The sequence below is a fragment of the Hordeum vulgare genome, chromosome 3H (genome assembly GCF_904849725.1).
Source record: "Hordeum vulgare subsp. vulgare chromosome 3H, MorexV3_pseudomolecules_assembly, whole genome shotgun sequence".
NCBI lineage: Eukaryota > Viridiplantae > Streptophyta > Magnoliopsida > Poales > Poaceae > Hordeum > Hordeum vulgare.
In genome coordinates this window covers 163,873,514-163,886,699 of record NC_058520.1, presented here as the reverse complement: position 1 = coordinate 163,886,699, position 13,186 = coordinate 163,873,514, and the positions used below count along the sequence as shown (strand labels likewise).

Genomic DNA, 13,186 nt, shown 5'->3' with positions numbered 1-13,186 from the left:
AAAGCGACGACAGACCCGTTCGCCACCTATTTTAAACGGAGGTAAAAGATTTGCCTCATTCATTAATTAAGAAGAAGTTAAGAGTTGCTTTTACAACCAAAAGCAAAAGGTTATTACAAAGCCATTACTCTTCCCGTAGTATCTGTTGGGAAACGTAGCATAAATTCAAAAAAACTCCTACGCATATTCAGATCTTCCTATGGAGAGACCACCAACGAGAGAGGGATGAGTGCATCTTCATACCTTTGAAGATCGCTAAGCGGAAGCGTTGCTAGAACGCGGTTGATGGAGTCGTACTCGCGACGATTCAGATCGCGGTATGATTCCGATCTAGTGCCGAACCACGGCACCTCCGCGTTCAACACACGTGCAGCCCGGTGACGTCTCCCGCACCTTGATCCAGCAAGGAGGAGGGAGAGGTCGGGGAAGATCTCCGGCAGCACGACGGCGTGGTGTCGATGGAGAGACGAGGTCTCCCGGCAGGGCTTCGCCAAGCACCGCAGAGAGGAGGAGAAAGAAGAGCAGGGCTGCGCCGAGGGAGAGGGAAAACTGTGTGTAAAACAGCCCCGAAACCCCCACTATATATAGGAGGAGGGGAGGGGGTGCCACCCCTAGGGTTCCCACCCTAGGTGGTGAGGCAGCCCCCTAGATGGGAGGTGCGGCGGCCAGGGCAGGGGGGAGGGGTGGCGCACCATTAGGTGGGCCTTAGGCCCATCAGCGCCTAGGGTTTCCCCCTCTCCACCTCTCGCGCCTTGGGCTGAGTGTGGGGGGCGCACCAACCCACCTAGGGGCTGGTTCCCTCCCGCACTTGGCCCATCTAGCCTCCCGGGGTCGTGGCCCCCTTCCGGTGGACCCCCGGGGCCACTCCCGGTGGTCCTGGTACATTACTGGCGACGCCCGAAACACTTCCGGTGTCCAAAACCATCTGTCATATATATCAATCTTTACCTCCGGACCATTACGGAGCTCCTCGTGACGTCCGGGATCTCATCCGGGACTCCAAACAACTTTATATAACCTCGTATAACAATTCACTATAACCCTAGCGTCATCGAAACTTAAGTGTGTAGACCCTACGGGTTCGGGAGACAAGCAGACATGACCGAGACACCTCTCCGGCCAATAACCATCAGCGGGGTCTGGATACCCATGATGGCCCCCACTTGCTCCACGATGATCTCATCGGATGAACCACGATGTCAAGGATTCAATCAATCCCGTATACAATTCCCTTTGTCTGTCGGTATAGAACTTGCCCGAGATTCGATCGTCGGTATGCCTATACCTTGTTCAATCTCGTTACCGGTAAGTCTCTTTACTCGTTCCGTAGCACGTCATTGTGTGACTAACTTCTTAGTCACATTGAGCTCATGATGATGTTCTACCGAGTGGGCCCAGAGATACCTCTCCATCACGCGGAGTGACAAATCCCGATCTCGATTCGTACCAACCCAACAGACACTTTCAGAGGTACCCGTAGTGCACCTTTATAGTCATCCAGTTACGTTGTGACGTTTGATACACCCAAAGCACTCCCACGGTATCCGGGAGTTGCACAATCTCACGATCGAAGGAAAAGACACTTGACATTAGAAAAGCTTTAGCATACGAACAATACGATCTAGTGCTATGCTTAGGATTGGGTCTTGTCCATCACATCATTCTCCCAATGATGGATCCCATTATCAATGACATCTAATGCCCATGACCAGGAAACCATGATCATCTATTGACTAACGAGCTAGCCAACTAGAGGCTTGCTAGGGACACATTGTGATCTATTTATTCACACATGTATTACTGTTTCCTGTTAATACAATTATAGCATGAACAAGGAAATATGATAATAACCATTTTATTATTGCCTCTAGGGCATATTTCCAACAGTATCATACTCAAGTGCTTAGCGCCAAAGGTAACACAAAGCATAGCCTCGTTCTTGATGTTGTAGAGGAGAACAGACGATAACGAATACTTGTGTGTGAAGACTCTAGCATTCCGCTCACATCAAATCGTCCAACAAACAAGCATGGCGAGGGATGTCATCGTTTTCCGATTGCCAGAAGTCTTGTCGAACATATTGAGCCACCAATCCTTGTTTGAGCGCTCATGCATCCATTGAGAGGTGTCGAAGTGCAAGAGGTTTAGCCAAGGCTTGATCATGCCCCAAAGCCTCAAGCTGTATCGACATTTGAAGAATAGGTGGCTCACTGATTCCCGTGTCTGCTTGCATAAAGGGTAGAGACCACAGTTTGGCCACCCGCACCTCTCCAGTCTATCCGCGGTCCAAATCCTGTTTTGGATAGCCAGCCAGGCAAAAAAAATTGGCCTTGAGGGGAGCCCAGGTCTTCCATACCGCATAGGTCATGGGTGAGCGAGTGGTGCCGTGAAACTGTGCTTTGTAAGCTGAGGTGGCGGAGTAGAGCCCACTAGCCGTATGCTTCCAAATGATGTCGTCGTCGGTATCCTCATGGGGATGGATCGCACGTAAACCGGCCCATAAGATCACAATTTGCCGAATGTGGTTCATTGTCCAATTGTCAGCGAGCTTAATCTTGGACAACCAAGCGTCACCATGCATGGCTTCCCTGACCTTCCAATTCTTTCTGGTTGATGCCTCGAAAATGAGCGGTGCCATGTCCATCGGCCCTTTTCCATTCATCCAAGGTGTCGGTGCACTATAGACCGGGGTCTCTTGTTCCCTAGACTTGTGCATGGGCGCTGGCAACGCCCTTGGTGGCAGTACACGCAGAGGGCCGACGGGAAGATAACCCAAGCTCGCCAAGGCCACACCCCTCCAAGGGTGTGAAGAACAAGCCCAAGTTCGCCAAGGCCACGCCCCTCCAAGGAAGTGAAGAATAAGCCCAAGCTACAAGGCCCCGGCAAGCCCTCCTTGCCGAGAAGACCCACAAGGCCCCGACAAGCTCTCCTTGCCGAGAAGACCCACAAGGCCCCGACAAGCTCTCCTTGCCGAGAAGACACGCAAGGCCCGGAAAGCCCTCCTTGTCGGGAAGACGTCCAAGGCCCCGGCAAGCCCTCCTTGCCGGGAAGACAGGTTAGGTCACCGGCAAGGACGCCAGGCCGGCAAGCTCCCTTCGCCCGCCAGGTGTCCCTCCCGCCACAGTGCCACCAATTGCCACCGCTCCAGCGCATCCCACATGCGCCAGCACAAAGCCCAGGTGTCAAAACACCTGGGTACGTGTCGATGCCACCTTGATGCAGGTCAGGGGGGCTGACACGGCATTTACTGCCCCTGACACTGCGGTAGATAGATAGCGGTGAACCCTGTTCACTATGCGACTCGTGAACCCACTACCGAGCATTGTTGGTGACCCCTTTGCCTATAAAAGGAGGCCCAAAGCTCAGTTCTAGAGGTTGGACCTTTTGGGGTTTAGACTCTTTGATCACCAGCCGAAAGGCAATTACTGTAGCAAGTAACCCTACAGTAAGCACCCAATACAACAAGCGAAGAAGGAGTAGGGTTTTACACGCTAAGAGGCCCGAACCTAGGTAAAAACCTTGCCGGTGTTGATCCTAGCTCTGCTCTTGGCGCCTCCCAACTCCCCGCCGAACGACCAAGGGATCCGTCGAGGTTCCCATAGGTGTCAACTTTCCCGACACAAGGTGAGTCCTAGAAAGGTGTGACAGCCCCATTGCCCAAGATAATGTGCGTGGACGCATAGAAGAGATGTCGGTCAAGGTCATCAGCAGGATTTTCTAACCCAACCCACAACTTTGGTAGCTCCTTCCATTCAAACCACATCCATCTAAGTCTTAGCGCCCTCGCGAATTTGATCAGGTCGATAATACCCAATTCTCCAAGGTCCGTAGGTCGGCAGACCACCCCCCAGTTGACCTTGCACTTCGCGCCAGATGCCTTCTCGGTGCCCGACCATAAGAACGCCCTTTGGATCTTGTTGAAGTTGTTTAGGGTTCTTTGAGGGGGGTTTAAAGCAATTATGTGGTAGATCAGTTGGAAAGTTAGCACCGACTTGACGAGTGCACATCTGTCTAAGGGGGTAATGTTTTGACCATCCCACGGCGCAACTCTCTTAGCTGCCTTGTCCTAAAGAAACTGAATGGACATGACTCCTGTTCGCCACCTATGACCCTGCCCTTCTTTGGGTCGTATTGGCTGCCTTATAAAAACAAAACGAGGGAGATTGTATCTTGTGGTATGGTGCTGGAAATCCTGTCACGTTACAAGAGTAATGCAGAATGACAACGGTGTCATCGCCGGAGTGATGGTCAAGTTCATCGAGACGCAATTCGTCAGCTCTGGTGTCCTTAGCTTCAAGTCTGCCATGCAGCGGCTGGCGGGCAAGAGCTCTTAGATGCCGCCGCCATTCTCGTGGAGCAGAGCTGAACAAGGGTCAGACTTTCAATGATGTTAGCCATCATACAGTCACAACAAAATTTACACCATATAATCCAAGCGAGACAACACTTTCGCCTGGACTGAAAATCATGCGATTTTGTAATACCAAATACAGGAACGACATATTTGGTCCAGATGCTGCTCCTCTTGCTGTTGTCCATCACAACATTCAGGGTGGTTATGTTGTTATGGAATTTGGTCCGCATGGACAGAAAAAAAAAATCTCATTAATCCAAGCAATCACATAGCGTAAGAAATTTTTCTTTATGCAAACCGACCAAGCCAAGCATGCATCTTAAGCACTGCCCATCTTTGCTCCCTCTGAACGCATCTCACATAGCGTAAGATATTTTTCTTTATGAAAAAAGAAGCATATCACGCATCACTGCAAGGCAACCATGATCCTCTCGTCGTCTCCGTCTCTCCCCCAATCCTCTCATATATGGAGCTGCCCTCAACAATCCCCCCCCCCCCCCCCCCCCCCATCGATGCTATACCTCGGTTTGGTGAAGGTATATGAGTATAGAATCAGCCTCTCTTGATGTGGAACGCCCATGTACAAAAAGGGTCAATCCTCTTAGGCCACCCTGGATAATCCTCGAACACCTTGATGACAAAGATTTTCCTCTCCCGTTGCAACACACGGGCATGTTTCCTATCATATCTAGTGACTATAAAGGAAAATAAGACATAACTATAACTCAGCTAGATGAGTTCTAGCAAAACCGTAGTTGTAAACGGGCTTGCCTTCAGCAGTTCGAAAATACAAAAAGCCAGTGCACAGAATAAACAGTCATCAGGTTAACTGAATGTAACTTGTTAGCCATCAGGTTAACTGAATGTACTACTAACTTATTAGCATTCAGAGTGTAGCCAGTAATACAGCACTATCTCAGTTCGCAAGCAACGGAAACCAAATTTGATGCTAATGGTACCAGCTCCTAGTTTTCAGAAGAAGAAAATGACGGGGGGGGGGGGGGGGGGGGGGGGGAGCGTAGGAAACATAGAGCTGTACGATTTCAGGGAGATACATTTATGCATAAGCACCTTACAAGAAAGCAGATACTATGGGCCGAATCAGCAAACACGCATAGCTTGGTAGACCTGGCCCCGGATTTCCATGATATTATGCAGCCTTGTGTTCAGGTCTGTCGAAAGCTGCGATGTTCTGCGGTTCACACTCCGGGCTGAAGAGCCGCACAAGCATGGCTGCCGTCGCACTCGTGCCAATCGCTCCACAGGATGCCCACCTAAGACTCCTGGGAACCGTAATTCTTGGACCTAGATAATGAAAACAGGCTCAGCAGAATACTTTCAGTTACAAATTGCTTCCAAAGACTCACACCAAAAGATCAACACTACTGCTAAAGAAAAGGCCCAAACCACACTCTGTACTAATATATGGATAGGGAAGAATGAGACACACAACCTTGATGGTAATATTAACAAATATATGTTTGAAGATGAGTAGATCAGATAACGAAACGAAAAATATGTGGATGGCCAGGAAGAATTACCATAGTGAAGCCGGCAAAGCACCCAGAAAGCAAGGCCACCACCAACTGAGAAGATACCAGCAGTGTGGCGCATCAGTCGGGAACAGGGCTTTGACTCCGGCCGCATCACCTCTCCATCTGACCATCCCAGTAGCTGTCGTAGCGACATCACAACGCTTTTATTTGATGATTGAAGGCTCTGCTAGTTTGCTGGAGTTGACAAGAGGTTCAGCTGTTCAGACTTCAGAGCACTTTGCTTCCTGAAATTACTTGTAGTTAAAAACCTTTTCCTTCCAAGCAGTTTGAAGAATGAAATGCAAAAAGGAAAAAGTAACAAATAGTATTGGCAGATGTGATATCGTTTCTAAAATGTAACATCACCCGCCTCATGTAGGATGGTAAATGCAAATAGATTTATGCTCTGATTTGATTACTCATGGATTAAAAATCAAGACGGATCTCCTTCCTTTTATTCGGTGCTTTCCTTTTATAAGTCACTGCTATTCTTCCTTGACCCTTCTTACCTTTGCTAGATTTTGAGTACACACCTATTTGCTTAACACGTAAACTAAGAGAATTTCACAGCAGCTAATCAATTTAGATTTACAAGTAACACACTACAAGCTAATATCCAACGTCCATGCTCCAGAATAATGAAGGGTGAGCTAAAATTGTGTGTTACCACTGTGGAGGTGTTTGGATTAGAAACTGGTAACTTGAATGGTAAGGGAATTAGATCACACTGGTAACAAGGATGTAATGGCCAGATCTCTATTTTGTTTGGTTCATGCGTGTAAAGGAATCAGTAGTGAGTGGCTGAAAAGAAGAAGAACAGACAACTGAGACAAGGCCACACGGGACGGGCACAAGTGCAGATAAGGGAGGAGGACGGGGAGCTGAGGACAGAAGAAGGAGGAGGGAGGAAGCATGTACCTTGCAGCGGATAGTCCGACGACGAGGGCGAGCTAGGGGCGGCGACCAATGGCGGCAGCGATGGTGAGCTCGGGCGGCGACCAAGGGCGGCGGCGATGGCTACCAGGCGGCGGCGGAGTTGGGCGAGGAAGAGAGGGTCGAGGGGAGACGGAGAGGGCCTCGAAGGGGATTGCGAAGGCGCCGGCGCCGGCACCGGAGTCGAAGTGGATCAGGGAAGCGGCGGCTCTGGTCGTGGAGAAACAGATCGTGGGAGGAGAGGTGCGGTAAGGCAACACTTTACGCACGCGCGGGGGGGGGGGGGGGGGTCATGGGTGGTATCAATCGAAAGCTGACCTGAAGTCGTTTATGGACGAATACAATTACAGTGTGCCCATACCAAACACATGTAGGCCTTGTTTGGTACTAGTGTATTTTAGGGAATTTGTGGGGATTATCCCGGTCAAACCCCTCGATCCCCACACATCTCATAACACCATTTGGTTCTAGTGTATTTGACATGTTTCATCCCCACATTTCCCCTCAAATCCCCAAATTATAGTGCATATTTCTCAATACACAATACACTACCCCTACCTAGTGTATTGGGGATAAATGGGGATTTGAAGGGATTGGGTGAAGGTTGGGGTTTCACCCAATCCCTTGGAGGATTATCCCCACCAATCTCTCAAAAACATTAGTACCAAACAAGGCCGTAACTTTTTTCGTTTCCACCATAAACAGGTAACAGAGATTTCCCCCCAAAACAAACACCTCCTGTATTGTATTTTGGCCTTCAAAGGCAGTGGAAGTTCTACTTGTTCTTGAGATCTATTCTGGAGAATACTATCACCACATCAGTCGTCACGGAGGGCCAGTGGCGGAGCTAGCATTTGATATCAGAGTGGGCCGCTCCAAAAAATCTTCAGTTTGCTCTTCGGCCACATGCGCAGTCCCCTGCACATCCGACTCCGGCATACTAGCTTTCCTCCGTATCTTCCTAGCATGTCTCTCAAAAATAGAAGCGAGGTTTCCGGTCGTCTTCATTCTTCAATAATTACCCAATAATATGGGTATGATTTCATGATTTCATCTATATGTGCTGCAACTAATCAAATTCGTCTACAACTGAAAAACAGAACTCATCTATATATAAACATTGCATCTCATTTCCTGTCAGAGTCAGACAAACAAGGAAATTTAACTCAAATCATAGGAAGAGGATTTGAGGTCAGTATGTTATGACCGGCACGCATTATAGCCGCCGGGGGCTAGAGGCAGTTAGGCCCAATAGCAGTTAGGGGCTTGGCCCACTTATCGTATTTTTATTAGCAGCTAGGAGATTATATATACTCATGTAAATACCTGTTTTGGAGATTAAGAAGTAGCAAACCTATTTGCTCGGCTTCTGACCGAAAACCTAAACCCTAGCCGCCGCCGCGTCTCCTTCTCCTCGTGTGATCACGGCGCCCCAGCCTCGTCGACTGCGCCCCAGCCTCGCCAACCCTCCTTCCACCCCTATAACCTAAGGCCACGCCCTGATAGAAGCCTTGCTCCTATCACAATACCTCTCTCTCAATCTCCCAATCTGTGTGCCTGAGTGGACTGGGCGTCTTGGCACATCTCGCCAGCTCCGGCAAGCAGTAGCAGGGCTAGAGTGGCTGCCAGCTGGGTGCGCAAGGAGGCAGGGCGACCCGCGGAGCAGGTAGGGCCGATGCCTACGGGCGTTAGGGCGGTTCCTCCTGGTAGCCGGCGAGGCTACGCCGCAATGGCAAACCAAAGAAGCAGGGGGTGAATCGGAATCGAGCGAGGCAAGGGTTGTGCGGCCGTTGTGGTGCGGTACACCTGTGCGCTGTGCGTGTTGTGCATTCGGCGTTCTTTCTCCCCCGGTTGCTCTTTCTGCCTTGATGGGCTTCTTTCCCCAGTGCATGTCTTAATAATCCTATCCTACGCAGGCCGGCCCAAAGTACCAGAGTGGGCCGCGGCCCTGACCAATATAGAACATAGCGTGCCTAAAGAAATATAGAACATAGCGAGGCGAACAAGCCAAAGTAGAAACAAAAATGAATACCATGACAGGGAAAATTGACAGTCATAGAACAATGTCAAATTGTAGAACCGTAGATTTGACAAATGAGATGTATGATGTAAAATTCATCTTGGTCAAACGGAAAACAAAGACATTCTGCCTTTTTATCATAAACTCGTAATAAGAGACATTCTGCCTGATTATTGTTTAAGTTGGACCTTAGGGGTTTGAATTCATGAGGACCAACTGCTGGGTCTGAGCGAGCGCTACTTTATCATATTCACAACTAAGTAATACGTACAATGTTTTGGTCGTTATGTTCAACCCACAATTCTCCATTCTATTGGTAGACACCATGTAGGCTAGGATTAGTGGTACTTCACGATGTCGAATTCCTTTGGTCAATGTATGTTCGAAGTTGCATAGTCAACACAATCAAGCAAACAACAGAGATTTATACCTTATTCATAATCTAATGCGGGTGAACCAACACATTGTCATATTCAAGTGGTGTCAATGTTCCTTCTTTGTCACGGTTATTGGCATTCACTTCTTCCACACATATATCAATGGAAGTTCTAAGACCAACATTATCCCATTGTGCTTCATCTATTTTTCATCATGTCAATACAAAAGAATTGGAAAATTAATATGTAGTACAAAAAATATGTACATTTCTGCCAATTTATACATCTATATGAGCTGCTCACAGGAGCAAAAATATCTTCCACAGAGTACACAATATATAAACAACACATCATAGCAAATCATAGAAGCTGCTGGAGCAAATCAGTTCAAAAAAATATATCACAGGAGCTGCGCACCTTGGTGGCTCACGGTCACGGCGAGGGGAGGTGGAACGGGGATGGGGCGCCGTCCGTCGGAGTGGGTCGCCAGAGGGGCCGGACCGGGCAAGGAGCTCGCGGGGAGGGATGGGGCGTCGGGCTCGGGCCGAGGGAGGGGTCGAGTCCACGGGAGATGTCCTCGACGGCGGTAAAGCAGCGGCGGGGCGGCGGTGCCGGGCGAACCCTATATGCGGCGGAGGCGGGCGATAGAGAGGGAGGGGTCGAGTGCGGGAGCCTGGTCGGGTCGAGTGGGGAAGAGCCTGGTCTTGAAGCGATGGTTCAGGATCCATCAAAGATTGTTGTGAACGGACTGTGGTTGAAAACCCAATCATCTGATACAATTTTCTTATACACATGTGTTGTGAGTTGGCAACTCTAGCAGCCAACTCCGAGGAGTGTTGTATTGTCATTGAAAATACACTTATTAGTACTACTAAACAAGTGAACAAATTATTGGATGCATGCACAACTAATGTTGAAGAAAGATGCCATGTCCAGGTGACTCAAACATCAAATGAAATGTCCAATACTGCACATGTGACTGAAATATCAAATGAAGTTGTTGAGTGCTGCACGTCTGAAAAAAAAGTTGAGAAGAAAGGCTCTAAAAGAGAAAAAGGTTTCCTTGAGAGGCAACACAAGAGAACAAGGAAAACACCATCTGCCACCTTAGCGAAAAAAGAAAGAAAAATATATTTTCATCAGCCAACAAGAAGAAAAGGAGAAGGTAATATACAGACTAGTTCGATAAAGAAAGTTGTCCCAAAAATCAGCAAAACGGGCCAAACCAATACCGAATGAAGCAAGCTCTGAAAAATATGAGTTCATGGGAAGTTTCACTGGTCTATTGACAGCTCCTATTGTTGAAGACATAGATGCTGACCCATTTTGATGCTTCCATTTTGGTTGTGCTCTGAAAATGTTCAGAATGGTAGAGTACAGGTAGCTAGTAAGGTAGGAGTTCCTTTTGTTTGGCACTGTAAGGATTTCTATTTTCTTAAGCTGCGACTTGGTGAGATTTTGTGATTGGCAATGTGTGGCAATGTGTATTCTGTAAGTATCAGTTTGTACACTGATTTTCAAAAATTCAGAAACTTGTTCTTACCTACTGGAGGTGATGGAGCAATGAAGCTTCAGCCGAGGGGGTGAAGACGCAGGCTACGATGATGATGACGACGAGCCGCCGAAGGCGCGGACGAAGCTGCGGGTGATGTTCACGAATTGACGTCGACGCGGGCAGGTACGCAGGTGGCCAACGGATCGGCGACAGCGAAGGGGCGACGACTGAGCGCGAGGTCGTAGGTCGTCCAATCGCGGTGGCGCGGGCGAGGCGGCTGATCACGGCGGCGCGAGCGAGGCGGCGGTGCCAACGGTGGCATGGACAAGAATAACATGAATATCAATAAGAAATCATGATGCAAAATGGATGTATCAACTCCCCCAAGCTTAGACCTCACTTGTCCTCACGCGAAGGTCGAGCTCGAGAATAATGACCAAATGATTTCAGAGAGAGGAGTCGATAAAAAAAGAATACATACATGCAAGAATCATGTATTTTATCGTAGCAGCAAGTTTTTCATCATATAACTTATCATAAATAAGTAACAATCTATTCACAATGAATGAGTATGAAGCATAAACTTTATTGAGAACCGACGAACAATGTCATTAGTCATTAGGATAATCATAGCTATCATAGTCGAGTGAAGAGCCTAAGTAAGAGCTTTTATTTCTAGCAAGTTCACATACTCAACAATAATGTAGCTTGATGACCCACAAGTATATGGGATTAATCGTAGTCCTTTCAATAAGTAAGAGTGTCGAACCTAACGAGGAGCAGAAGGAAATGATAAGTAGTTTTCATCAAGGAATTGTCTGTAAGTGCTGTAAGTAACAGTGGTAGATAGTTTTGTAGCAAGATAATTCGTAACAAATGACAAGTAACAGTAGTAGCAAAGGTGCATCAAGGTAGCCCATCCTTTTTTCTAGCAAAGGACAGGCCTGAAAGTACTCTTATATAAAGCAAATGCTCCCGAGGACACATGGGAATTTCTATCTAGTCATGTTCATCATATTAAGTGGGAGGACCGGTGCTAAGGTGTTGTTCTTACTTTAACTAACAACCTACTTATGATTAACCACTCTCGAAAGCATCCGTAACTACGAAAGAAGAATTAAGATAAATCTAACCATTGCATGAAACATGAGTATCCAAATCAGCCCCTTATGAAGCAATGCATAAAGTCGGGTTTAAACTTCTGTCACTCTCGCATCCCATCATCTACTTGTTACTCCACAATGACTTCCTTTAGGCCCATAACATGGTGAAGTATCATGTAGTCGATGTTCACATGACACCACTAAAGGAAGTCACACCATACATATCATCAAAATATCGAATGAATGCCAACTTTATATGATTACTTATAACCACACTTCTCCCATGTCCTCAAGAACAATATTAACTACTCACACCTCATCAACATGTTAAACATTAGAGGTGTAACAAATATGATTAAGGATCTGAACATTATATCTTCCACCAAGTAAAACAACTGGCAACCCACATGTATCAATATGAGGTTCCAGACAAAGATTGAATACACGACATGAACTAGGGTTGGAGATGAGGTGGTGCTGGTGAAGAAGTTAATGAAGCTTGGATCTCCCACGAAGGAGGAAGCGTTGCTGATGACGATGGCTTCGATTTCCCCCTCCTGGAGATGAATTCCTCTAGCAGAATCGCTCCACCGAAGAGCAAAAGGGCCTCTGCCCAGGTTTCGCCTTGATACGGCGGCGTTTCATCCCGAAAGTTATGTATTGCTTTTTTCTAGGGTAAAACACACCATATAGGAGAAGAGGGGCATCGTAGGACCAACAGGGCCCCCAAGCTATCAGGTCGTGGCCTGGGGGGGGGGGTGCGCTGCCTGATGGCTTGTGCCCACGTGGCTGCTCCTCTGCGGTTTATTTTTGGCCCAATAACTCTTATATATTCCAAAAAATTCTCCGTCAAGTTTCAGGTCATTTGGACCAACTTGATTTTCTGCCTTTTTCTCAGTTTCTCGGTCCAGAATTCTAGTTTCCAGATACATTCCTCTTCATAATGTACCTTGCATATTCAGAGAGAAAAGACATAAGAATTACATAATAACAGTGAATAATGGACAATAATAAGACAAATATCAATAAAGATTCATGATGCAAAATGGACATATCAACTCCCCAAGCTTAGACCTCGCTTGACCTCAAGCAAAAGACAAGCTCGAGAATAATGGCCACATGATTTGAGAGGGAAAATTCAATAAAAATAAAAGATGGACATGTGCGCATCATGAATATTAGCACAGTAGCAACTATTTTATGATATATCTTCTCATAAAGAAGTAACGATCCATTCACAAATCTTGGAGTGTGAAGCATAAATTTTGTTGTCAAACAACAAACTATGTTCGCCGTCATTGGGACAATCATATTTAAACATATTTCACAGGAGAGTCTATGTAAGATCTCTCTTATTGTCAGTTCTCAT

At 47.3% G+C, this 13,186-nt stretch overlaps 1 protein-coding gene across 1 annotated transcript; it reads right to left on the bottom strand.

Annotated features, from left to right (window-relative positions):
* Positions 1-5,161: 5,161 nt before the first annotated feature.
* Positions 5,162-6,075, bottom strand: LOC123443362. Its single transcript, XM_045119706.1, has 2 exons — positions 5,896-6,075; positions 5,162-5,659 (listed from the first exon to the last, which is right to left on the bottom strand). Exons 1-2 carry the CDS (start codon positions 6,041-6,043, stop codon positions 5,505-5,507), a joined length of 303 nt encoding a protein of 100 aa, XP_044975641.1. The 5' UTR covers positions 6,044-6,075; the 3' UTR covers positions 5,162-5,504.
* Between the last annotated feature and the right edge of the window lie 7,111 nt (positions 6,076-13,186).